This window comes from Oryctolagus cuniculus, chromosome 19 (assembly GCF_964237555.1).
Source record: "Oryctolagus cuniculus chromosome 19, mOryCun1.1, whole genome shotgun sequence".
NCBI lineage: Eukaryota > Metazoa > Chordata > Mammalia > Lagomorpha > Leporidae > Oryctolagus > Oryctolagus cuniculus.
The window spans coordinates 43,863,557-43,889,939 of NC_091450.1; the positions used below are offsets into that span (position 1 = coordinate 43,863,557).

Below are 26,383 nucleotides of genomic sequence, written 5' to 3' on the forward strand. Positions count from 1 at the left end.
CGTTATGGCCCTGTCCCCACCCCAGCAGACTCCTGCTGATCCCTTGCATCCTGCGGGGTGTTACAGCCTCACCCATGGGTCCTTAACCTGGATCCCATGGGCGGAACACAGACACGTGGGCATCATAAGCACATAACTGTGTGCCTGTGTCTATATCCTTGACGTTCATTAAAAAAAAAAAATTCTTTTTATGCATATATCTCAATGACTCAGGGGTTTTTGCTTTAATTACTTATTTGAGAGACAGAGCGAATGTCCATCTGCTGGTTCACTCCCCAAATGGCTACAACAGCAAGGGCTGGGTCAGGCTGAAGCCAGGAGCCGGGAGCTCCATCCGGGTCTCCCTTGAGGGTGGCAGGGGCCCAGTTCTTGAAGGTGCCTCGCAGGGTGCACTTTGGCAGGGAGCTCTGCCCTCCAGTGTAGGCTGTGGGCCTGGGCCCACGTGGGTTGTCTCCTCTGAGCTGCCCGGCCCAGCCCTCAGACATCTGCCGGGAGAAGCCAGCCTTCCGTGTGCCGTGGGCACGCACTGCACGTATAGATTTTTAAATTGCCTCTTGACCAATGTTGAGTCCCTTGTTTTTCTCTTTGACGCTTTCAGATTGATGCGCTGAGTAAGAGGAGCAAAGAAGCGGAGGCAGCCTTCCTGAATGTCTACAAGAGACTGATCGATGTTCCAGGTGAGGCTGGCTCTGCCCACCGCAGGGCACCGCGGCCGGCGAGCCGGCGGGCTTCCGGCTCCTCCTCGGCTTCCCTCAGGGGATTTTCCCCTTGGAAACCAGGCAGTTCTGGGAACACAAGCACTCCAAAACCCAGACTTGGGATGATGGAAGCTCGGTGCACTTGTTAGTCACATCTGCCTTCGTAAACACAGAAACCCAAACCTGAGGGCTGTGGTGTGAAATGCGCGTGTCCCTTGGAGAAGGTGTAGGGCGTGTGCAGGCGTGTGCGTGTGCGTGTGCGCGCACTCCTGTGTGCACTGTGCAGGGGCCTCCCGACTGCCTGTGCCACCTGCGGGACACCCGGATGCCCACGCCATCCAAGATGAGTGAGCTCTGCACAGCTCTCCCACTTAAGGGTCATGGCCAAAGGGTAACCGGCGGCAGCCCCACGAGCCGCAGCGAAGGGTGCGAGTTCTCTCTTCTTTTGCAAACAACCAAGGAGCTAGACTATGAATGCCGCTTGTTAAGAATTCCAAGACACAATAGCATCCAACGTCTTACTTTAGAAAAGGGACACGGAGCTCAAGGGGTCCCGAGCCCGCTTTGGTCGGTCGGTCCCCTGCTCCCAGTGAATAGAGGAGGTGATGGACAGGATCACGTGTGTGCCACGCCCCCCAGCCCCTGGAGCTGCCTGCTTGCTCTTAATTCCATGAGCGGGAGTCACGTGACGGGAGCCACCTGGACAGAGCAGCTCAGAAGCAGGTCTCCTGTGTACCTGGCCTGCTTTGTGATGCAGCCCAACAACTTGGCTGCCTGTTCCCCCCCCCTTGGAATGGGGGTTCCTGGGGCTCCACCACACGAGAAGCAGGACAGAAGACCTTGCCCGGGAGTGGGGGGACCCAGGGTCTCCTTGTTGTGAGATCCTGGTCCCATTGGTGTCCATCTGTACAATGGAGCAGGGTGGAGGAGCAGCCTCGCGCCGGGGAGTGGTTTCCTTGGTTCTCAGCTTTGGCTCCAGGCTCCCACTCCCAGCTGTGGGGTTTTCTATGAGAGTTTGTGCTTAGCTAGGAGTTCCCTGCACCCTGACTGGGGCTCCCAGGGAGGCTCCCTGGCTGCGGCTGGATCTGGCAGTGCCCAGGTGGCCCTGATCCTCAGTCGGTACCAGGTGGCACTGTCCCGTCAGCAAGGTGGAGTTCTGGTGATGCCCTGTCCACGCTGACTCAGAGACCTCGGCTCTGATGAACACGGCTTTCTCCTTCCAGAGAGCTCATCCTGTGAGTTTCCCTCGTGGGTTCCCCTGTTCCATCGCATTCCCCGGAGCGGGGTCCCAGCCTGGAGCAGCGGGGCAGCCAGAGACCCGGAGAGCCAAGAGCTGCTATCGCCCAGGGAACTAGCGCTCTCTTAATATTTTTTAATTATATTCTGAGACTTCTAAGCTTTTTTTTTAAAGATTTTATTTATTTGAAAGACAGAGTTACAGACAGTGAGAGGGAGAGACAGAGAGAGAGGTCCTCCATCCACTGGTTCACTCCCCAGGTGGCCACCATGGCCAGAGCTGCACCCATCTGAAGCCAGGAGCCAGGAGCTACTTCCAGGTCTCCCATGTGGGTGCAGGGGCCCAAGGACGTGGGCCATCCTCCACTGCTTTCCCAGGACATAGCAGAGAGCTGGATGGGAAGAGGAGCAGCCGGGACTAGAACTGGCACCCATATGGGATGCCAGCGCCACAGGCGGAGGATTAACCTACCGCGCCACGGCACCGGCCCCTGTGCTCTCTTATTTTTAAGACATTTTCTCCTAGAGACGTTTTGCAGTTGGGCAGCGGCTAAGCTGTTAATTTCTTCTGCACTTTCTTACTTTCCCGTGGGAGAGGAGGGGCCCGTTCTGCCCAGGCAGGATCTGTGCGATGGAACTGTGATGGGGCCGTGGGCGCGGGCGTCTTCCCTTGATAGCGTGCCGCAAGCCCCTGCCCTGTGGGCCGCGTTCTCCAGGAGGCTCCTTTTTGTCTCGGGGGAGTCCAGGCCCCGCTCTGAAGTTGTCACGGTGGGAGGCGCTAACACGTGATGCTGTCCACGGTGCTACAAGCCGGTGACAGGCTCCCTCAGCCCGTGCGGTGGCTCTGCGCGCTGCCGCCCAGGTCCTTCTCGCGGACGCTGCAGCCGGACAGAGCGCACGGGCTCCCGGAGACGCGGGGCTGGCGCTCGGAGCTCTGCGCGTCCACTGTAGTCATCCTGTGTCCGAGGCTCACGGGAAGGGCCTGGTCCGTGGTGGCGCCTTCCTGACGTCACCCAGCGTGCCGGGGGCGGGGCGGGGCGGGGGTGGAGGGGGTGCCCTCACTGGCTGTGCATTTCAGGCTCCAGACGGGGGGTGGCGGGAGGGGGCCAGAAACGCGTGTAGGGTGCGTGAAGTTCTTGTGGCAAGAGACGGCACCTCACATTCTCTCTCAAACACAATGGGACGGGTACTTCAGCTCTGTGCCGGGTGACTCAGCTCCGGGAGCCAGGGCCTGGCCCAGCCTGAGACCGGCACAGAAACCCGGCCCAGCAGGCCCCGGCCACGACCACTGCCTCAGTACTCTCTCGTGCGTCTTCTCGTTTGCCACCTGTTGGTCCCGCTGGAGTGAAGCTCCGTGCCCAGCACCTGGCGGGTCGTGGCCCTACCCCCTACCCCCACCGGGTCATCAGCAGCTGAGTCGTGGAGGTCACCTGGTGGCTCTTCCAGCTCCGTCTCCAGGTCACTTCTCACTCGCAGCCACCTCCGGCACCTGCCCGCCAGGACGGCCGGCATGTCTGAGGGAAGCCGTCCTCCAGCGAGTGGCATCGCTGCTCCCCCAGGGCACTTGGTCCCCAGCTCCTGGCTGTCCTGCCTCCAGAAAGCATCCCGGTCACGTCCATGTCTCTGCATCCCAGCCCCCACCCCAGCAGTTGAGGCCTGGTCTGCCAGCCCTCCGGCCACTCCTCCACGTGCAGGCAGCCAGCCCCGCCCCACCCCGCCCCATCCTGGCCACTTTATGCCTCTGGGTGAACTTGCAGACCCTCTGCTTCTGACTCAAGCCTGCCTTCAGCTACAGGTGCAGCCCCAGTGCCGTGCACATGTGTTCCTTTGGTCCCAGGCTTTGGTTGCTCCCACTGACAGCCCTGCCGCTGAGGGGCCCCCACAAGGGGAGACACCGGCCCTACGTGCGAGAGCAGAGTATGTCTCCGCCGCCCTGCAGCCGCCCTCCGAGCTCTCCTTTCACTTTGGTGTTGCCGTGAAGTTTCCCTGTCCGGGCAGACGTCTATGGTACCTGGCTTTGGGGCTGCGTGCACGTCTGAGCCCTTCAGTTGGGTGGCTGGCACTTGCTGTCGAGAACCTATGTTTGGGGTCATGGCTGTCCTGCGAGGGTCGCCAGCTTTGTCCAGCCTGGAGCATGGAGGTCTTCCCCCACCCCCACCCCCGAGCTGAGTCATCGCCGCTCCTGCTCCTGCATCTTCCACGCCCCACATTCCACACGCTATCATTTCTGCTGCCAGAGTCTCCTTCATGAAGTTGAAGACGCTGAACAAACACTGGAGCCCACGTAGTGGCGGCCGCTCGTGGGCCAGCGGAGTCCTATGAACAGTTAACCTCACTAAGACCCCGGATGTGCGGTCCCTCTCGCTCACTGCCAGGCCAGCCTCGTGCGGAGTCAGTTCTGACGGTATTTTCGGACTTGGTGTTGGAAGTACCTGCTTCATCCAAGCCACGCTGTTCTTCCAACCTGCTGGCCACTGTCTCCCTGCTACTGACTTGGTCGCACCTGGGTCCCCTCCTCTCCCGCCCTTCCTGTGTGTCAGGAACAGCGCCAGGTCTGGCGCTGTGGCGCAGCAGGGTAAACCTCCACCTGCAGTGCCGGCATCCCACATGGGCGCTGGTTCGAGTCCCAGCTACTCCACTTCCCATCCAGCTCCCTGCTAGTGCCTCTGGGAAAGCAGCAGAAGACGGCCCAAGCGCTTGGCCCCTGCCACCCACGTGGGAGACTTGGAAGAAGCTCCTGGCTCCTGGCTTTGCCTTGGCCATTGCGGCCATTTGGAGAGGGAAGCAGTAGATGGAAGACCTCTCTATCTCTCCTCCTCTCTCCTAACTCAGCCTTTCACACAAATAAAAAATCTTCTAGAAAAAGAAGAACAGTGCTGAGCTCTGGGGAGAAACCAGCGGCGAGGCCCCTGCCCTTGTGGACGCTACAGATTGCGCTGGGAATACGGGCACTAAGCAGCAATTACACGGATAATCACCGAATTTCAGAGGTGACGAGTGTGCGCCCGCACGTCTCAGTGGGGCCGGAAAACACGGAATAAGGAAGATTGAGCAGGCAGGAGGCGCCCGCCTGGCGACAGCCACTGGCTGCGGTTGGGAGAACCCAGAGAGCAGAGTGCGTGAGGGGCCTGGACAGGAGGGAGGCCGGCAGGTGGGAGAGCCGTAGGCCAGAGTGGCTCCCACAGCTGAAAAGGAGAGGCCTGGGAGTGGCCGCGAGCTGTGGCATCCGCACCATGACACCTGCAGGCATCCGGGGACACGGTCCGGGGTGACCAGGACACGCCGGGTCTAGTCCTGCAGCAGGGGCGTGCGGTCACCTCGTTGCACAGCGGCTCATGTGAAGGCTTCAGGAGTGGGGACACAGCTGCCCCATAGATGTGTGCATGCGAAAGGCCATCCCAGCTGCGGCGGGGACAGCAGATCGCAAAGGGGTCCAGAGGCTGTGGGGAGGGAGACGCCGGGATGCTTGGTTTCAGGAGCTCAGAGTGGAGCTGGAGAGAAATGAGCGGAGATGAGCTACAGGGAGGTGGAGCCGGCTTTGGTTGGACGGGGAGGCTGCGGGAGCCATCGAGAGCGGTGCCCTCCCGGAGCTCAGCTAATGCGGGCTTCGTCTTTCGGCCTGGAAGCCAGCCCTGGCTCTGTGCCCATCCCTGCTCACCATCGTGCTGGCTGGACGTGGCCTTTGGCTTCTCGTCCACCTTGCTGAGGTCAGAGGGCAGCCCGCCGCTTCGGTTCCCTGGGGCGGTTCCAGTTTGCCCCATGAATCCACCGGGCTCCCTCTGCCGTCTTTATTGTGGGCTGGTTTTACGCCGTGACATGTGCGTGATCCAGACGCAGGGGCGCTCCCAGGCTTGCACACGCCCCAGCTGCTTTCCCCTCGGTGCACCTGTGCTCACTCCGGCGGCCCGTGCACTTGAAAAAAACACAAAAGCCGGCACACCTGTCCTTGGTGTTTGTGTTTATGAATCTACTGATGCTGAGCTGCGTGAGGCCCGGACTGGGCACGGTCCCCAGATGGGCATTCCCTGCTAAGCCGGCCAGCGCCACGAGAAGTCTGCAACCCTCTTCCTGCTGCTTCTCCCCACCCCCGGCTCAAGATGTGCCGAGGTCAGGTTCACGCTCTCCCGCTGCCGGCACTTCCCGGCAGCCCACCGCACACACCGGGTCCTGTACTCTGCTGAACCCCACCCCCCACCCCGTGCCGGGGCTTGTTCAGTTCCTTTGAGAGAGTTTTCCACACTTGAATGGGTAGCGTGGGCGGCCTCCGCCCCTCACTGTAATGGTATGAGGAATAAATGTCTCTGCTTTGAAAGCGTGACCCTCTCCGACGGCTACAAGTGTTCCGGAATGATCTCTCCCAGGCTCTCGCATTGCTGGCATGTCACTGCGCTCCGAGCAGAATGGCGACGGCCCGCACACTCTGCCGGCCCTGGACCCGCGTGGGCGGCTCACTCCGGCCGCCTGCTGCTTCTCAGCGATTTTACAATGAGCCTGTCTTTGTTTGTGCCGTCGGCGGGGGAGGGGGCAGCAGCAGCAATCAGTAACGGCCGTCCGCTCGCTATCTAAGTTTCTGCAGAACTCTTAGGAATGTGTCCCAAATAAGAACTCCGTCATCGGAGCCTTTCTGGCCTCCTTAGAAACAAAACCCAACTGCGACCTTCCCCTTCCCCCACCACACCTTAGCAGTTGTATTTTTGGGTCCCTGACGGAGGAGCTGGACGCAGTGTTGGGAGAGCCAGGGCCTGGGCCCGCGCACTGCGGGGCGCGGCCGGCGGGAACATCTGTTTGCAAGGTGTCGCTGCTCCCTCGCCTCTCTCGGTAGCCCCCAGGTAAGAACCACATCTCCCTCCTCACTGAGATGTGGTTCAGCTCCTGCAGACGCAGGCCCTCCCACCACAAAAGCAGTGCCTGGAAGGGTTTATTTTAAGATTTAAATCTTGGGAAGCACATTACCAGTGACATAAAATATTCATTGACTCATGAAACGCAGCTGGAACTCCATGTTTCAGGACTGAATGTCTCGCTGCCTTTCCCTGGGAGAGGGGCCTGGGATGGCGAAAAGCCGAGGCGCCGGCGGGAAAGAGCCCGTCGAGGCCCCTGTATTGCCAGAGCCGGCTACAGAATGCCAGCGCTCCACGGGTGCCCCCGGCAGAGATGTCTGCTGAGAGCTGGGGAGACCATGCCTGGCGAGTGTCCCCCACAGGCCTGGCATTGCGGGTCTGGAAGCAGAGTGGGGCAGCATCATTTCAGAACCGCTGCGTCCTGCTTCTCCACAAACATAAAATCATAGCAGCCTGGGCTTTGCGTGCCCGGTACCTTAGAGGTTAGGACGCTACAATCAGGAAACGTCTTGTTTCTCTGTCTTTCTCTCCTGCTTGCCCCTCGCTCAGGATCCCATAGGAAGACCCCTCCTCCCCCAGGGAAACCTGACGAAACCTTGGGATTTTGTTAGGAGTGCCTCCATGTTTTCCATGCTAAGAGCGGAATGGGCGTAGCGCAGGCTACGGAAGCGTGGCCATCCCAGCCGGCTTCTTGGAGGATACTCCAGTCTGCGTGTTCCTGGGCTCCTGGCCTTGGCGCCCCAGACCTGGTGCCCACGGCCCCCTGCAGAGAATCCTGGTGATGTCACTGACCTGAGAGGGGCAGGGACCCCTCTACAAATCATTTGTGATACTGAAAATCAACTCTAGGGCATGTGAAACAGGACAGACAGACGGACAGGGGAAGGGGAGCTGCTGCCAGGGCATGCAAGCCGTGGGCTGTGCGCTGTGCTGCCTCCTGCTTGGCCGGTGGGTCCCTGGCCCGGAGCTGGTCCTGCTGGCAGCCGTGGGGACAAGGGACAGTCATGCGCTGCCCCAGCACTCAGGGAATTGGAAACTGGACTGGGAAGGCAGCTAGCAGATGGTCCCGGGGCCTGAGCCGACCGCTGTGCAGTGCGCCACAGGCTTGTAACCCCGGGGAATGGGCGAACGCAGCCGCATTGGCCTCCGAGCCCCCGGGCCCCGGATCAGCAGCGCTGCCCTGGTTTCCAGGGCTTTCCCTTGTGTTCCTGCCCATGCCCAGTCCCACCGCACGGCCGCGTGAGAACAGCCTGGGCGCGAGCTGGGGCCTCGTCCTCTGCGAGCCCGCGTGGCGAGGTGTGTCGCCTCGTCCCCCTTGCCGTGGCCGGGGTGGTCCTGGCACGCTGGGTATCCAGACGGCTTTTCATCAGTCGCTCATCAGCATGCTAATTGCTGTATGACTAATTATGCCCTGAATTCCAGTTGATTTTCTTAATGAGACAGCTGGGTTAATTATGTAATCGTGTGATTGCATTAGCCTGGAGTGCCCTGGCGAAAAGGAGCGTCTGCCACGCTGTGATGTCATTGCCGGAACGGTGCTCACAACGGCCGCATTCACCCGGGGACTGGCGGCAGGGGTCAGCCCCGCGCCCACAGAGCTCTCTGCGCAGACCCGGGCCTGCGGTCGGTGAAGTCAGGGCTTCCCAGGCCTTGCAGGAAGTGAAGACACAGCCCGCCACAAGCCCTCCCTGTGCCCCCTGGCCGAGCCCGAAGCCCACCTGCCACGGCTGTCCGTGGAGTCTGGGGTGAGCTTCGCTTCTTCCAGCCCTGCCTGCACCCCCACTGTGACCATTACCCGGGGCGAGACGGCACTTCCTGTGCAGCGGTGCAGGGATTCCAGAGAAATGCCCCTGGAGGGGCAGAGGGAGTGACAGCAAGGGGCACACAGCCACGCTGGCCCAGGCCCGCTGCTCCGGTGCCGCCCGCGTGTGTATGCTCTGATACCCTCTTTAGCCCGTGGGCCCCCACACACTTCCGATTTCCTGGGGAGACACAAAATACCTGGCCAAGTCCCCTCCTCACCTGTTCGCACTTTTCTCCCTGGCTGAGCCCTGGAGCTCCACCCCCCGGGGCCCTCCAGGGATGCTCCATGGCGTCCCCCGGCTCGGCAGCTGCGCAGGGTCTGCCCAGGCCAGCAATCTGGTCTCTTGCCCATGTACCCCAAGAGTAAGCACTTTTGAACTTATACCCCCGATACATTCAGATTTAATATTTATCCACATGCTAGGCATGTGTAATTATAGTAGTTTATGAAGTGCGTTGCCAATCTTAGCCCAAAAGTGGAATTAAAGGACGGGACGAAGAGTAGAAAGGAGTGAGTTTGTTAAAGTTTGCTTAGCGGTACGCAGGCATGATCGTGTGTGCAGGCCCCTCCCCCACCCCGTAAGCCTGGATTTCCAAAATTGTACACCAAAATAAGCATCGTTTTATGCCACTTCCCACAACACTTTAAAAAAAGAAAAAGGCTTATTTATTTATTTATTTATTTATTTTGAAAGGCAGAGATGGACAGAGAAATCTTCCATCTGCTGGTTTACTCTCTAAATGGCCACAACAGCCAGGGTTGGACCAGGCCAAAGCCAGGCTGGGAGCTTCTTCCGAGTCTCCCACATGGGTGCAGGGACCCAAGCACTCGGGCCGACTTCCGCTGCCTTCCCAGGTGCGTTAGCAGGGAGCTGGACCAGAAGGGAGGCAGCGGGGACTTGAACCTCCTCTCTGAGGTGGGGTGCCCGTGTCCCTGGCGGTGGCTTTGCCAGCCGCTTCCGCAGCACCCTGATGTAGGTGGGACCGTTCGCTGGATGTTGCTGTCATGTGTTTGGGGATCCATCCTTGTCCTGGTGTTGGGATCCTTTTCCTTCTCTTTGCAGGGTGTGTGGCTGCATAGCAGGTGGCTTATTCGCCCGCTGTGGGGGTGGGGCAGGGTGACCTGTTGGGATACCTGGGTTCAAGTCCCAGCTCCTGTTGATTCCGGCTTCCTGCTAACGTGCACTCCGGGAGGCAGCGGGTAATGGCTCGGTTCGTGGGGTCCCCGCCACGCGAGCGGCCGGCCCCAACTGAGTCCTGGGCTCCCAGCTTCCCGCTGGCCCAGCCCAGCTGTTGGCATTTTCTCTCCCTCGCTCCTCTGCCCAGCACATAAATAGCACACGTGAAAACTAAATCTTTTAAACCTACCATGGATGTTCAGAGAGAGTTGTTAGGTGGATACATTTCCATTGCGCTTGGGCACATACCTGGGAGTAAAGTGGCTGTGGCGTCAGTGGCTGAACCGGAAATGAACAGTGGCTGCGTCATCGCCTCCGCCCACAGGGAGCAGGAGCGTTCCGGGTGCTCCAGGTCCCCGCGTCATTTGACGTCGTCTAATTCTAGCTGTTCCAGCGGGCTGGTGATCTATCCCGTTGTGATTTGAACTTGCATTTCCCGATGACCAGTGATACTGAATGTTTTTTTTTTTTTCAAATGCCTCTTGGTCGTTCATAGATACTCATTTGCAAAGTGTTTTGATCTTCTGTCCATTTTAAAAATGACTTGTTTGTCTTATCTTTGTTATAAATGTTTTGTGCGTCCTACACACAAGTCCAATGAGATATATTCACTTCATATATTCTCTCCTAGCTGTCATTTGAAGAACTGAGTCCCCCCACCTCACTTCATTAAAATCCAAAGTTTGTTCCTTGTTTGGTTTCTTCTTTTGACTGAAATCATTGCCTTATCCTAAAATCTCCTGGTTTTTTGTTTGTTTGTTTGTTTGTTTTGATTTGTTTATTTTTTGGAGAAATATAGGGTTTTGTCCTTTCCCTGTGGGCTTGATACATTTTGATGTGATTTTGATGGATGGGGTGATGGATGGTGAAATTCACAGTACATCTGTGAGTTTTTCTCCAAATCAGTTTGCTAACTGGCTCTCCGCTGGGATGCTGGATTTCCCACGTCGGCTTTGATAACATGCATCCCTGATTTTCATCAGAGTTCAGCTGCATCTCTGGATGAATTTGAAGAAAGCGCACGCTGCTGCCGAGTCTCGCGGTCCGCGCGTGGTGTGCGGATCTAGGTCATCCTTGATTTTTCTCCACGGCGTCTCACAGCACAGTCTCCAGGCCTGGCACGCGCTTGCTTAGTTCAGCCCTAAGTGGGTCAGCGCTTTCGAATGCTACAGTAAATGATCCACTTGTTCTTTTCCAATTGTTACCTTTTATATAGAAAAGTAATAATGCTTATGTAATGTTATATCTGTGACCTTTTTGTCAAGATGTATTTTATTTATCTGCAAGGCAGAGACAGAGCGAGATCTTCTGGCTGCTGGTTCACTCCCCCAAATGGCCACAACAGCCAGGGATGGGCCGGGCTGAAGCCAGGAGCCTGGAGCTCCATCTGGCTCTCCCACGTGGGTGGCAGGGGGCCAAGCACGGGGTGTCGTCTGCTGCTTTTCCAGGCGCATCAGCAGGGAGCTGGCTCAGAGGTGGGGCAGCCGGGACTGGAACCAGTGCCCGTGTGGGATGCCAGCCCTCCGCACCGCAACACCAGCCCCCGTGTCCTTATATTCATCTTACTCACTCTGGAAGTCTCTCCTGTTCAGTCTGTGTGCTTGTAATTGTTGGAGTGTTGCTTGTGCTTTTGTGGTAGAAGGTCCCTCACAGGTTTCTCTTCCTTGCCTTTCTGCCCTCGCTGCCCGCAGTGTGGAGTAGAGCAGAGGCGCTCGCCTTGGTCCCGCGGCAGGGGTGGCATTGGCACTTGGCGCCGTGCAGTTTATCAGTGAGCCGCCGGTGTTGTAGTCCTTTCAGACTGAAAACAATTCCTCTGACCCCTACTTTGCTGAGTGTTTTTCTCATGAACAGGTATTGAACTTTGTCAGGTTTTTTTTCCCCCCTGCGTCTCTAGAAACGATCATACTGTTTTTCTCCTGTATTTTCTTTCTTTCTTTTTTTTTTTTTTTTGAAATATTTATTTTATTTATTTGAACCACAGAGTTACAGAGAGAGATAGAGACAGAGAGAGAGGTCTTCCATCCACTGGTTCACTCCCCAGATGGCCACAATGGCTAGAGCTGCGCCGATCTGAAGCCAGGAGCCAGGAGCTACGTCTGGGTCTCCCATGCAGGTGCAGGGGCCCAAGAACTTGGGCCATCCTCCACTGCTTTCCCAGGCCACAGCAGAGAGCTGGATCGGAAGAGGAGCAGCCGGGACTAGAACCGGCGCCCATATGGGATGCCGGCACTGCAGGCCAGGGCTTTACCTGCTGCACCACAGCGCCGGCCCCTCTCCTGTATTTTCTTAATCTGACGAGATAGTCTCATTTTCACGTGTTGAGCCTGTTTGAACGACTTGAACAAAGCTCAGCTTGGTTGTGACACCTTATGCTTTTTATATGTTGCTGAATTCGACTTGCTACCATCTTACTAAGGAGTTTTGCCTTTAAGTTCCTGGGGGATAGAGAGCTATGGGGTTAACCTCAAAGTCTTTAACAGATATAAGGCTATTCAAGTGTTTTGAAATTTTCTTCTGGAGTCGCTTTTGGTAATTGAGAAGTTTTTTCTGGAAAGAGCTTTGTCGTGGTCGGATTTAGGGGCAGTGCCGTGGCGCAGTGGGTTAGCCACCTCTCGGGCTGGCGGCATCCGTATCAGAGGGCCTGGTTTCAGCGCCAGCCCCTCCGCTTCCCATGCAGCTCCCTTCCTGCTCACGCACATCCTGCGAAGCCACAGGTGGCGGCTCAACTATTTGGCTGCCTGCCACTTCCTTGGGAGATCCAAACTGAGCTCCTGGCTCCTGGCTCCTGGCTTTGGCCTGTCTCAGCCCTGGGTGTTGCAGGCATCTGAGGAGTGAACTGGTCAGTGGAAGATAATGTGTGTCCCTCTGTCGCTCTGCCTTTCAAATAAATAAATACATCTTTTAAAAAAATGAATTACCGGGGCCAGCACTGTAACGTAGCGGGTAAAGACACCGCCTGCAGCGCCAGCATCCCATATGGGCGCTGGTTCCAGTCCGGCTGCTCTACTTCCGATCCAGCTCTCTGCTGTGGCCTGGGAAAGCGGTGGAAGATGACCCAGGTCCTTGGGCCCCTGCACCCACGTGGGAGACCTGGAAGAAGCCCCTGGCTTCTGGCTTCGGATCGGCACAACTCCAGCTGTTGCGGCCAGTAGGGGAGTGAACCAGCAGGTGGAAGACCACTCTCTGTCTCTGTCTCTCTCTCTCTCTCTCTACCTCTCCTTCTCTGTGTGTGTATAACTCTTCCTTTCCAATAAATAAATCTTTTTTAATAAAATGAATTACCAAGTTTGTGGATGTAACATTGTTCACAATACTTTACTGTCTTTCAAATGTCTTTCCTCCTTTCACTTCCTGGTCTTGGAACCTGTGGGTTATCATCTTGTTCCTTCTCGATCAGCCTGGCGGGAGCCTCAGACGTCGCGATGGTTTCTGCAGCACCAGCTTTTGTTTGCATCGGTTTTTCTCCGCATTCCTTATTCCCCTTTTTCTCGCTTTCTGGGTTTTTTATTAGCTAGCGTCTACTTACTCCCTTTGGCTTTAAATGGCCGCCTTTTCTCACGACTCAGAGTGGAAGCGCAGGATTCTGCCTTTAGTCCAGGCTTGCGTGGTCTCTGCTGTCAGAGACGCATCAGGACTCTGGGTGTCACCGTGTCTGTTCTGGGTGCCGACGCTGCGTGTGCGTCATGAGAGGACGTCTTTCAGCCGCTGTGGAGGGCAGTGTTTAGGAAAGTCAGGCCGCGTGATGGTGTCCTTGAGACCTTCCGTGTCCTTAATGATTTTGTGTCTAATTGTACCGTTCGTTAGTGCAACAGGAGTTCCAAACCCTTTAACCAGTGGTGTGGATTTCTTTTTCACTCCATCAGTCTCTGACTGGTGTGTTTTAAAGCTTTGTCTTGGGGGATACACACCTTTACCTTTAGGATTGTGAGGTTCGCAGTGATGTGGTTCTTTGAAGTTTATACAGTGTTTTCTATTTCTGATGATGTCTATTCTGCTGCGGTTCCCTTTGATTTTCCCTATCGTCACTCCAGCTTTTCTTTCAGTTAGTATTTTCTTGGAGTCAGTCAGTCTTTCTTTCTTTCTGTTTTTTTTTTTTTTTTGGTTTTTTTTGTTTTTGTTTTGTTTTGTTTTTGTTTTTTTGTTTTTTTTTAAAGATCTATTTTATTTATTCAACAGGCAGAGTTACAGAGAAAGGGAGAGACAGATCTTCTACCCTCTGGTTCACCCCAAATAGCCACAGCAGCTGGGGCTGGGCCAGACTGAAGCCAGGAGCTTCATCCGGGTCTCCTGTATGGGTGCAGGGGCCCAAGTGCTTGGGCCAGCCTCCACTGCCTTCCCAGGTGCATTAGCAGGGAGCTGGATCGGAAGTGGAGCAGCCGGGACTCGAACCAAGGCCCATATGGGATGCTGGCATTGTAGGCGGTGGCCTAACCTGCTACGCCACAGCACCAGGCCCTTGTCTATCTTTTTCTATCCCTACCTAGTCACTAGTAACTGCCCTGTGTATGTAAGCTGCACTTCTTATCAATCGGGGTGTCCCGGCAGTCTGCCTCTTGACTGGAACGTGTGATCACTGTAATTATGGGTAAAGCTGAGTGTAAATCTACCATCTTACTGCTTGTAAGTCAGTACACCACCTTGACTTTGTCCTGCATTTACCTCGCCTGTCTTCCTCCTGTTTTCCACGTGGTTATCTTTATTTTGCTCTGCTTCCCCATTGCCTTATCAGCTGTAGCTGTGTTTTACTTACCCGGTGCTCGCTCACCTCCGGCCCGGCGTCCACTCCCCACACCCTCCCTTCAGGGGCTGTCGCACTCTTCCCAGACCCCAGGAGCTGCACGGTGCACCCGGCTTCTCCCTGTTCTGCGCACCGGTTCCTCGTTCTGCTTCTCCCTGCGTTATAACCTGCGAGGCATTGTCGCCGTGTTTGATAGCTATCTTCTAAGGAAATTAAACTCGAGAAAATGGCATTCCTCTTACCCATGGACTCACCGTCCCCAGGTTGTAGATCCAGGCTTGCCACTGGCCCCGTGTTCCGTCAGTGTCCGGAGCTTCCTTGAACAACTTCTGTACCCTAGGTGTGCTGGCAATTAACTTTGCCAGCCTTTGTTTGGGAAGAAACTCTCCACCATGACCTCATTTCAAAGGGGAATTTGGGTATAAAACCGTCTGATGGTTTTGGTTTTGTGCATCCTCTCCCAGAATTCACTGCTCCTACAAGAAGAGTCCAGGCCTTCTTGTCTTTCTTCCCCAGGATTTGAAGAATCTCCCTTTCTCTGCCTTTTTAAGGTGCTTTGGTTCTTTCAGATTTATTTACTTATTTTGAAAGGCAGTTGGAGAGAGAGACAGAGATCTGCCATCCGCTGCTTCACTCCCCAGATGGCTGCAATGACCAGGGCTGGGCCAGGCCAAAGCCAAGAGCCCCATTCCCCTGATGGCTCCTCAGCACGGGGATTGGATCCAGGCTGCCCTGTGGCTCCCCACGGAGGCTCCGGAGTCCAGCGGGGTCCTTCGTTACAGCTCCTGCCTCCCTGCTCATTGTGTTCATCTTTTTCTTTAAATCCTTGAGCGTAGGCCTCTTCCCCCGAATGCTCCCCCTGCCCTTTGCACAGGGACCCCTCCCCGTGTCTGCCCCGGGCCACGTTCCCCTCCCTTCTGGGCCTCTGCCCTGGCTGAGCCCTCGTGGTATTACCCTCCACCCCCAGTCACCTCCTCGGGGAGGCCCTCCCCGGCCTACCCCGCTTCCTCCCTGTGGCACCAAGCCGCGCCGTGCCACGCCACATCACGCCACGCCCCGCCACACCCTGTTTCTTCTCCCGAAGGGCAGGACTGGAGAGGATTCCCTTTGGTTTGGATTTGCTGCCGACCGCGGCCCCTCAGCACCTCCCATGGTCCTGCGGCCGTCCGCTCCGCGTGGGGTGCCGGCGCTGAGCCCTCCCGTGGATCCGACAGTGTCTGCTCCCTTCCTGGCTGTCCTGTCAGCTCTGACACCCACACACGCTGACTGCCCCACAGTCTCCACGGGTCTAGACTGTGTGTGTCTGTTAGGGGAACTGGCCCAAGTGTCGCCTCTTCCTTAAATTAAAAAAAAAAAAAATCAAGCCAATGCAGTTTTCCCCAATTTCTCCCCCTGGGCGGTCCTGCACCCTTCTGATGGTCAGGGTGGCCTCTGTGTCTTGACCTTTGCCACGTTAGGGCTTTCCTGCGTGCGGAAGAACCTCGCTCACAGCTGGTGTCGGCCTGGTGCTGTCCCCACGCCTTCTCTGCTCCTAGACAGCTTCAGCACAAAGGCTGGGCGGGTGTGGTCGCATCCCATCCCAGCGGGCGGCCCCCCCCGGGGGGGGGGGGGAGCAGCAGGCCCAGCCGTATCGACTGGGTGTGCGGCGGGCTGCACCACGCAGGTCTGTGCCGGCGTGTTTGCGCAAGAACAGAATCACCCAGCCTCGTGTGACTGCCCGTTCTTTAGTTTCACTGTGGGGCCTACCCCAGGCCTTTCCCAGAGCAGAGAGCGGCTTAGGAAATGCTGGCCCGGGAAATTAGTACCCGAAGAGACAGTATAATTTAGCTGGCTGCTGATTCAGGAAGCAGAGTTGTTAATGAGAACTTTGCATACCTGTTTGCCCGCTCCCTGTCCCCGGGTGAGATGCCAGCGCCTGACACATCCCAGAGCAGCCACCCTCCGGCCCCAGGCTGCGCGGGCTGCAGCGAATGAGCTCATGTTACCGGCACTTAGGGAAAGGTGTTGGAGAAATACAAGTGAGGGTGGTGGTGGTGTTTGTTATAATTATCTTCTCTGCGCCCCATGTTGCAGAAGAAGCTAGACCTCAAAGAGTGTTTTAGGAATAAGCCATTAGATCATTGTAACACACTTCGCGAGGGGTGCACGGGGCCTGCTGGGTGGCATCGAGGAGGAGGAGGCCGGCAGGACAGGGCTTTGTTGGTGCTGGCTTGCACTTGGGCGTGTTCCCCTCTCCCCCACCCCCTGCCTCCTCCAGACAGTTCCCTCATGGAGCTGCTAAGGTCTGAGGCTTCTGGCGTTGGGAGGAAGACCTAACAATACCTGTGTGGGGCTGAAACGGCAGGCATTGCGAATCATTGCAAATCATTAACGAGACAGAGAGCTATGATTTCCCCAGATTAACATGCAAGTTGGGGTTTGGCCTGCCGGAACCCATTGTTTTGGTCTCCAGCTCAAACTTGCTGGAGTCATTATATTGTCATGCGGTAATTAGCTGTTCCTTTAATACAAGTAATAAAAATTAAGCCTAAGAGGTAGTTTAACAGTGTCTCCTGCATCTCCCAAAACAATCTTCAGATGCGGCAGGCACTGAGTCACTTGACTGGATTCGGGTTCGAGGCGCGATGCGTAGAGATGTCGGGAGGCTGAATCTGTCCTTTGTTCTCTTTTGCTGCCCGGGCATTCACCTGCAGTAGGGGTGAGTTAAATATCGGTGCCCGAGTGGTCGTCTGCAGTGCAGGGCTCGGCAACTCCGTCTCCACGTCTGGTTGCCACCCACTTGGTGGTGTGCATGCTGTATGTGTATGTCCCTGGGTTCCTCGCTGAATCGCAGGAGAGAAGCTGTCTTTTCCTTTTAGTCAAAGCAGATCTAGTGGATCCTGGCCTTTGAATAGGAATGGACTGGAAACACAGTTGATGGGAAAGTTAGAGAGCAGGGAGCTGACTGCTGGCTTGGTTCTTTAAAGATGGTGTTTGTGCCCAAAGTCGCTAGAACTTCCTACAGTGGCCGCGGCTCCCCGTCCGGCCTCCGTGTCAAGTTCACCTTGTAGATGCAGGTGGAGGAGGCAGGGGTCTCGCTGCCTGTCTCCTTCAGGCTGCCTGCTCTGCACGAGGCCCCGGAGGTGGGGGTGGGGAAGGTACCCTTGGAAGACCCCAAAGCTACAAACAAAGCAGCACCCAAGGGCAAGCGTTAGCCTCCCAAACACTCGCATCACAGCTGCAGCTGCCAGCTAACGCAGACCCCGGGGGTCTCTGGGTCCCTGCCACCCATGCGAGAGACCTGGACGGAGTTCCCAGCTCCCAGCTTCAGCCCCGGCTGCTGCGTGCATCTGGGGAGAGTCCACTCGTGCTCTCTCGCTCTCACTGTCTCTCTGCTTCTCAAATCTAAAAGGGAAAATTTGACGTGCAGCTGCATCTAGAATGTTCTGAGGAATTGAGCGTCTCGTGTTATTACTAGTCCTGCTTGCAAAGAACTATCTCCCCAGAATAGCTGTGGAGATCTAATTTAACATAAATATTGTAATGCGGAGTGAAATAATGCTGGCGAGCGGGCCATGATGAACTGTGTATACACAGGGGACGGAGCCCGTGTGCAGCCCCGGCACCCGGCTGTGCTGACGTCGCCCGCGACACAGCCCAGTTGTCTGCCTCTTGTAAACTCTGCGGAGACGTTGGCACCGCGACGAATTCCTGGCTCCTGGTTCGCTGGGGCAGGGGAGACCCAGCCCATGTTTCCCGGAACCCAGGGTGGTCTGAAAAATTAATGACTCTGGCATTTGAAACTGCAGTGAGCTCTTGGATATATACCCCTGTTGATCCGCCCCGCTCCGTGTTTAGCATTCCTCTGCGGGAGCCGAAAGGCCCGCGGCCGCCTCCCAAGTGATGCTGGCGCCCACACCGGAACACGGGGCCGGCGCGTCTCCAACCAAGCCCAGTGGACTTGGGGGTTCTCCCAGAGCTTCCCGAGGAAGCGCCCCACGGGTGCCCAGCAGGTGGCCTGGAACTGCCTCCTGGGTAGCACAAGGGACACTTGCCATCTCTCCGTCTTTGCTGAGCCGGCAGTAAAGCCGGCAGCCAAGAGTGCCCTAAGTTCTGTGTCTGCGATCTGACTCGAGGTTAGAACCCAGTTTCTTGTAAGTAAACCTGGCCGCAGATATCGCACGGAACTGGCCCGGACGCCGTCCTGCTCACGTGGCTCTGCTGTCTGTGTTCCAGTTGGCAGTGGGACGGCCAGAACCCTGGGCACGCCGGGGCATGCTGGGTCATAGCGGTGCCTCCGTAGGCTTCTCCGGTCTAGGGGTCAGCAGTTGCCCACCTCTTCCTGAAGAGCAGCCCTGTCCTGCAGTAGGGTGGCGTCTCGTAAGGCCCAGGGGTTCAGTTCCACCGCTCTGGCCGTGACCTTCCAGGTGAAGAATGGTCACTGGGAGCCAGCAGCCTCGTTCTGTGTTCTGTGCCCGCTCTCCAGGCGGGCCTCTCAGCTTCTCCAAGCTTGCCTGGCCACTGCTATGTCGGTCTCTCTCCCAGAATCACTGTCGGGGCTCAGATGAGAAACCGCTCTGGATTCTGGAATGTTCGCAAAGTGATCGGGGTCGTTCCCAACTTCATACGAGTTTTGGAAACTTTGAACTCGCAGGTGCCTTGCCCGCACAGAGCTCAGCCCCAGGTGTACAGCTGAGTGTGCTGGGGCTCCTTGCCTTGGTGCCGCCGCCGCAGAGTGTGTTCCCCTTCTTATCAGATCAAAGAATGAAAATCATTACAGCGTTGCGTCACCCGCACCAGAGCCACTGGCAGGTGCCAGCGAACCCCACGGCTCTGCCCACCCCATTTTCACGAGCTGAGGACGCTGGGGTGGGGGTCCTAAGTTTGCAGAGTGGCAAAGGAGCACCCCCATGCAGCCTGGGGGCTCCTGGGCCGGCGCCAGGACAAGGGGGGGGGGGGCGCGACCGCATCAGAGTGGAACGATTGATGTGTGCGTTCCTGTCGTGCAGATCCCGTGCCAGCTCTGGACCTCGGGCAGCAGCTCCAGCTCAAAGTACAGCGCCTGCACGATATTGAAACAGAGAACCAGAAGCTTAGGGAAACGCTGGAGGAATACAACAAGGAATTTGCCGAAGTGAAGAATCAAGGTTGGTGGGAAGCGCCTGCTTTGCTTCCCTCCCTCCCTCTCTCTCTCCCTCCTTCCCCCCCTCCCTCCCTCCTTTAACGGGCTTCCCTGTGCTGCTGGGACGAGCTGGGACCGCTCTCCGCCCGTCCCGGAGCTGGGATGGGACGAGACCCAGCGTGTCGTTAGAGACAGGTAATGAGGCTGCGCCCTGCTTCGGAAGTGAAACCTTTCCCGGCACAAGGGCCGCTCTGCCAGGACCGAGGGCGGCTCCCAAACGCCCCTCCTGTGTCATCAGGGGCCCCGGGCGACACCTGTCAGGAAGCCAGCCCCTGATCACAGGGTCCCACATGCCGTGGGGACAGGAAGGCGGCAGGACGCGTCCGTCCTCGCAGGCTGCGGGCTTCGGCCCCGCCTTTCCCTCGTCAGCCTCACCTGTTCACCGCGCAGCTCGGGAAAGAAAACCCGCCCTTGGTGTGGAGGCCCAGCCGGCCACAGGCTGGCCCTTGGCAAAGGCCCCTCTCCTGCCCCGAGAGAGCCCTCCGAGTCCCCGCGCCTGGGGGCTCCCGTGGCTCCAAAGCCCAGCAGCTGCACACCGTCCCCAGGTGTGTAGCCCTCCTCAGGCCTGCGGGGGAGGGGGAGGGGAGGCGAGGCAGCTTCCGTGCCCACCCAAACCCCGCCCCCCTCCACGGCGAGGGGTTTAATGGACGCCTAGGGCTTGGCAGCGAGATGGTTGAGGGAGACCTGTTCTGAAAGCACCCTTGGCCCTGAAACCATGGAGGAGGCCACTGCAGGAGGCAGGGTTGTCCCCGGCCATCAACATCTGGCTGTGAGCACTGCGGGGGGAGGGCCCCCAGGCTCAGGGTCCAGCCGGGCCCCACCCGCCCCTGGCCTCACAGAGAGAGTGCTGAGCCCTCCACCTGACCTGTGGAAGGCCAGCCCCTGGGCTCCCTCCCCCGGGGCCCCTCTGAGAGAAGGCTCTGCCCTGCCCCCCAGGACCATTGCACACATACACACATGCACACACACACATACACACACACACATACCCCGTACCTTTTTTTTTTTTTTCTTCCGCCTCAGTGGCCTCTGGTACCTGAACTGGATAGATGTGCTCCGGGCTCTCTGTTGAATTTGCCTTTGTTTTCTTAGAGGTGCAGCAGGTGGCCCCCTGGGGTCAACCTGTGCCAGGTTGTCCTTCCCTTCCCCCCATGTGGCCAGCGCCCCGACCACCAGGGCTGAGCGGCAGCCATGACGGAGTGTGGGGTGTTCTCTCCCACAGAGGCCTCTCCATCGAGCTTTCAAAACTGAAATCCAGGGGCCGGCACTGTGGCCCAGTGGGTTGAGCCACCACCTGTGTCAATGGCATCCCATCTGTATACCGGTTCAAGTCCCCGTTGCTCCTCTTCCAATCCAGCTCCCTGCTGATGCACCTGGGAAAGCAACGGAGGATGGCCCAGGTGTTGGGCCCCTGCCACCCACATGGGAGACCCGGATGGAGTTTCAGGCTCCTGGCTTTAGTCTGGCCCAGCCCCAGCTATTGGGCCATTTGGGGAGTGAACCAGTGGATGGAAGATTCTCGCTCTCTCTGTAATTCCGCCTTTCAAATAAATAATTTTTTTAATGAAAGCCATGGCCCTCTACAGAACAGAAGCTCTGGGGAGCCCAGGGGCCTGGCTTGAGTCCCTCTGTCACCCTGGCCGTGAGCTAAAAGCCTCTGTGTCCCGGGGCGCAGTGGGCCTGAGGGCGACTCCGCGTTCAGGAAACGCCCCGTCCTGGCCAGCCTCGCATCTGATTTTCTGGCCACAGGTTTGCCCGTCTCAGGAAGGATGCCCTTGTCCTCTCTTCCTCTCTCCAGCACCGACTCTCAGAATTGAGAGGGGTGGGGGAGGCACAGTTTTAGTCACCGCGGTAGCGTAGGCGGTTAGAAAGTTAGAGGGAGGAATTTCTGTATCATGAGCACACTCATCACGCCACACACACACACACACACACACACTCAGACAAGCGCTAAAAAGATAAGTGGAGGCCCTGGGCATCGCTAGTGAGGGTGAGCTCGTCCGTGCCCTTCTGCCATGTGGGGCACCTGCTGAGATGGCCAGGGGTGACCTGGACGCAGGCCTGGCACCAGCAGGCCAGCAGCTGCAGCATGATGAGCCCCCAGCTTGGGCTCAGCCTGCCCGAGAGCAGTACCCCATGCCCTCCCCAGAGACCTCGTGAACACGGAGCCCAAACACCCTGGGAGGGGCACGGGTGTGCCCATGGAGACCAGCCTCAGGGTCCGGCTGCCCAGAGCCCTGACCGTCCGGGAGGGGTCCCGCTCCTCCTCACCGCCGTCCTGGCAGCTGGGCTTAGGGTCTCGTGCAGGCGGAAGGCCCCAGTTCTGCCTCCGCACTTCCATCTGCCTCTCTCCATCCGAGGAGAGCACTCCGGGTTCCCCTAATGCGGGAGGCCAGTTTCTTAACTCTGCCAGGCCGCAGCTCCTGCATCTGTTGGAGCCACAGCCTTTGCCCATGCAGTTCGGGGCATGCAGCTCGCGCCGCAGTGCAGGTGGAGGGTCCCTGCTCTCGAGCGACCCCCTGGTCTGAGTCAGGCCCTGCTTCATCCATGGCATCCACACTGCTGTTCTGGGTTTGGACACTTGCCCGGGACCGTGCAGCGAGTGGGTGTCGGGGGAGCCACTGCCAAGAGCTGCATGGCCCTGGGCTTTGCCTGGACAGCCCTGCCTCCCTCCTGAGGGGCCCTGGGCCTCGGAGCACTGAGCGTCACAGGGTCCCCTTCAACACCCAGCTGCTGTCCGAGGCCCTGGCTCTCTTGCTGCAACCCTGGGCACTTGTAGGCTACACTCCAGGCCCTGAGCATCTCCCCCCAGGCCTTACTCATCCATCCGCTCCATACACCACAACCCACGTCCACATCCCCAGCCTGGGGGAGGCCACTCCCCACACCCACGCTCCGGGGCGGGTCCTTGCAGCCCGGGAGACACCTCGCGTCTCCAGGCATTGGGAAAGAGCCCCACCAAGATGGCTTCTTTCCACGAACCTCTGTGCGAGGGAGCACTTAAACCCACGCTCACGGTCGATGCCTCTTCACCAGTGAGAGCCCACCCCGCTCTTTTTTATTTTTATTTTTTTATTTATTTATTTTTTTTTTTTTTTTGAGTCATGCTGGAGAATCCATAGCCCTTCTTCCCAGCAAAACCCATCGATCCTCTCCAGCCCAAGCGTTGAAAGTTCAATTTAACATTTAGGGAGTAAGAGGTTCTCCAAAGGGACTCGCAGCCATTGATTTTGTGTCGGGCGTTGAAGAGCTGACGTTTTGAACGCAGCGGCCCCTCTGGCGGAGGGGAACCTCGCGCACGCAGCCACGGGGCCCCGCGCTTCTCAGACGCGGCTTCAGTTCTGTTTTTTGTTTGTTCCCCTTTCCGCAGAGGTTACGATCAAAGCACTCAAAGAGAAAATCCGAGACTACGAGCAGACCCTGAAGAACCAGGCCGAGGTCATCGCTCTGGAGAAAGAGCAGAAGTTACAAAATGATTTCGCAGAAAAGGAGAGGTGAGAGCATGCGCGGCGCGGCGCACGGCGGGCGTGGCGGCCGCCAGCAGGAACCCCCAGGGCCCGAGCGAGGCCGGCGGGGCCTTGGGAAGTGAAGGTGGCCCTTTGTTCTTTGTGTGTGAGATTCCCCAGAGGGAAGCGCCCGGGTCTCTTCCTGTTGCTGGGTGTGGTCAGGCGGGTGGTGAGCAGAGGGCGTCTCTCAGGGCCCTGCGGGTCCACACTGGTCCTGAAGCGTGCGTGGCGAGCGAGTGGCACCAGGGATGTGTCCCCGGGAAGCCCTGGGTGCCATCCGAGCTCCCTCCATCTTCATACCTAAGTTCTGATGGACAGCATCTCTCACACACACACACACACACACACACACCTACACACGCACGCACATGCACACACACGTGTGCCGAGTCTTGGGGATTGCCTTGGTTTGGTTTGGTTTGGTTTTGCTCCTTTCCATTACTCCACAGCGCCTCCTATAGCGAGGACTTGGCATATGGTGTTCCTAAGCTGAAAACCTGAAATCTGAAAAGCCCAGAACGTTTTCACTGCCATCATGATGCAGGCTCAATGGTTGGGTCCCTCCTGCCCATATGGGAGACCCAGATTACTGAGGTCCTGTGCTCCTGGCTCCTGGCTTCTGCCTGGCCCAGCCCTGGCTGTTGTAAGCATTTGGAGAGTGAACCAGTAGATGGAAGATCGATCTCTCTCTCTCTCTCTCTCTTCCTTCTCCGTCTCCCTCTCTCCCTCTCTCCCTCTCTCTCTCTCTTCCTCTCTTCCTCCCCCTGCCTTTCAAATAAAATAATGAGTGAAAAGTTTTGGATTTTTTCATTTTCAGATCAGGGTCGCCCAACCAGTAAAGTCTGTGCAAATGCCCTGGAGCGTGAGCCCCTGTGGTCCCAGGCCTCGCAGCCTGTGTCGGCAGAACATGTCCCTGCACCCTGGGGTTTGTGTGGGTTTGGGAATTCCCATGGCCTCCTTACCCAAAACTTTCCTCACAAGAAAGAGTTGATGCAATGCTTTGATGAAAGTCAGATTTCTTATATATTAAAAAAAAAAAATCTGTAAGGGCTGTTGAGTTTACCAGTTCCAATGTAAGTTGGATTTTTTTTTTTTTTAGAACTCTTTGGTTAAATTGAAATATAAAGACGTAACTGGGGCATGCCATGTATAGTTAATAGTAAGGTGCCTGGTTTGGTGCTGGATGGGATGGGGTTTTGCTGTGTTGTACTCAGCAGGCGGCCTTTGGAAAGAACAAAAATGGCACTGGCTACTCACCCAGTGCCCACCACATGTCCAGACTTTGCCAAGCCGAGCGCCCGTGACACAGCTGCCAGGCAGACTGACTGGGTTTACAGAGGGAGAGACCGGGCCATGGATGAGGTGCCCACTCAGCCCCCACAGATAATCAAGCCAGAGGTAGGACTGTGCAGCCCCACCTTGGGGGGCCATGGAGGAGACCCCTGCCCTGCCAATGTGGAGTGGGTCCCAAGTTACCACCTCTTGGGATCTAGCTCTGTATACCCAAAGAGGTTGCTCTCTGCATTGTTGCTGTGGATTCCTTCTGAGGGGAGGAGCGTGGTGGGGGCAAGAGGCGTGGAGTCACCACACAGACTCTGGGAGTCGGGTGAAAGCGGGCCAGAAGCGAGCAGCCGGCAGACTCGTTTATTTCAGTTGGTACAGCAGCTTATATAGCCAAGGCAGCCAATCCGGTCAAGGGGCGGTTTATGCCCTAACCAATCACAGCCTTTTGCCAGGCAGTTTCCAAAGCCATCCAATCACAGCCTGTTGCCAGGCAGGCTCCGTTGCCAGGTGGGTTCCAAAGCCATTCCTGAGTAACTGACCTCGCTTGCCAGTGGCCATCTTGGGGTGGCCTTCTCATTCCACCACACTGCATTACTGGCCGTGGGGAGCAGGGGTGCAAGCCGTGTTGGCTCTGCCGTGAGAAATGGGGATGTAAAAGGTGGGCCACCCCCGCGTGCTGCAGCATACAGCCTTGGAGATGCCCAGGGCCCAGAGAGGGCCCCACCTCCAGTGCGAGACACACAGAAGGAAGCTGCACGCCATGCTACGGCGCCTGCCCGGAGCACACCCACACCTTGCAGAAGTGTGGAAACCAGTTGATAAGCAAATCAAACTATGTAAGTTTTCATAATAGGAAAAAGAGTGAGATTACTGGAAGAATAGAAAACCGTTTGGAGGGGAGGATAAAGCTAGATTGTTCTTTGTATGAAGATACCGAGGTGAGTCTAGAATTCCACTATTAATAATTAAATCACATGCATACCGGAAGAGAGCTCGGTGCATATTTAATTCTTAATAGCGTGGGAGTGGGGAATCTTTCTAAGCATCCAAGGAAAATACTATTTAAAACTTCAAACAGGAGCCAACATTATGTCATAGCAAAGCCCCTGCTGTGGCCCCAGTATCCCATACAGGGGCTGCTTCATGTCCTGGCTGCTCCAGTTCCCGTCCAGCTCCCTGCTAATGGTCTCAGAAAGCAGTGGAAGATGGCCCAAGTGCTTAAGCCCCAGCCATCTATGTAGGAGACCCGGATGAAGCTCTTGGCTCCCAGCTTCGGCCTTGCCCAGCCCCAGCTGGTACAGACTTAGGGAGTGAACCAGCAAATGGAACAGTTCTGTCTCTCTCCTTCTCCCTCTCTGTTTTTCAACCCCGAACCCTATACCCTCAGTAGTGCTAAATTTCAAATAAAATAAATAAAAAAAATTTTTTTTGGACAGGCAGAGTGGATAGTGAGAGAGAGAGACAGAGAGAAAGGTCTTCCTTTGCCGTTGGTTCACCCTCCAATGGCCGCCACGGCCGGCGCACTGCGGCCGGCGCGCCGCGCTGATCGGAAGGCAGGAGTCAGGTGCTCCTCCTGGTCTCCCATGTGGTGCAGGGCCCAAGCACTTGGGCCATCCTCCACTGCACTCCCGGGCCACAGCAGAGAGCTGGCCTGGAAGAGGGGCAACTGGGACAGAATCCGGCGCCCCGACCGGGACTAGAACCCGGTGTGCCGGCGCCGCAAGGCGGAGGATTAGCCTTTTGAGCCTTGGCGCCGGCCCAAATAAACAAATCTTTAAAAAAAAAAAAAGCATAGCTTTGGGGCTGACATTGTAGCGCAGTGGGCGAAGCCGCCACCTGTGACGCTAGCATCCCGTATGGGTTCCAGTTCAAGTCCCGGCTGCTCTACCTCCAATCCAGCGCCCTGCAAATGTGCCTGGAGAAGCAGCAGAGGACGGC

The 26,383-nt window shown here is 57.0% G+C and overlaps 1 protein-coding gene across 12 annotated transcripts in view; it reads left to right on the forward strand.

Moving 5' to 3' along the window:
* Window positions 1–26,383, forward strand: part of CUX1 (cut like homeobox 1) — a 312,734-nt gene that overhangs the window by 175,390 nt on the left and 110,961 nt on the right. For all 12 annotated transcript variants that reach the window (XM_051837966.2, XM_051837967.2, XM_051837958.2 and 9 more), the window contains exons 4-6: window positions 599–677; window positions 19,483–19,620; window positions 23,026–23,149. In XM_051837966.2, coding sequence (XP_051693926.1) covers window positions 599–677; window positions 19,483–19,620; window positions 23,026–23,149 — 341 coding nt within the window. The remainder of the gene's footprint in view (window positions 1–598; window positions 678–19,482; window positions 19,621–23,025; window positions 23,150–26,383) is intronic.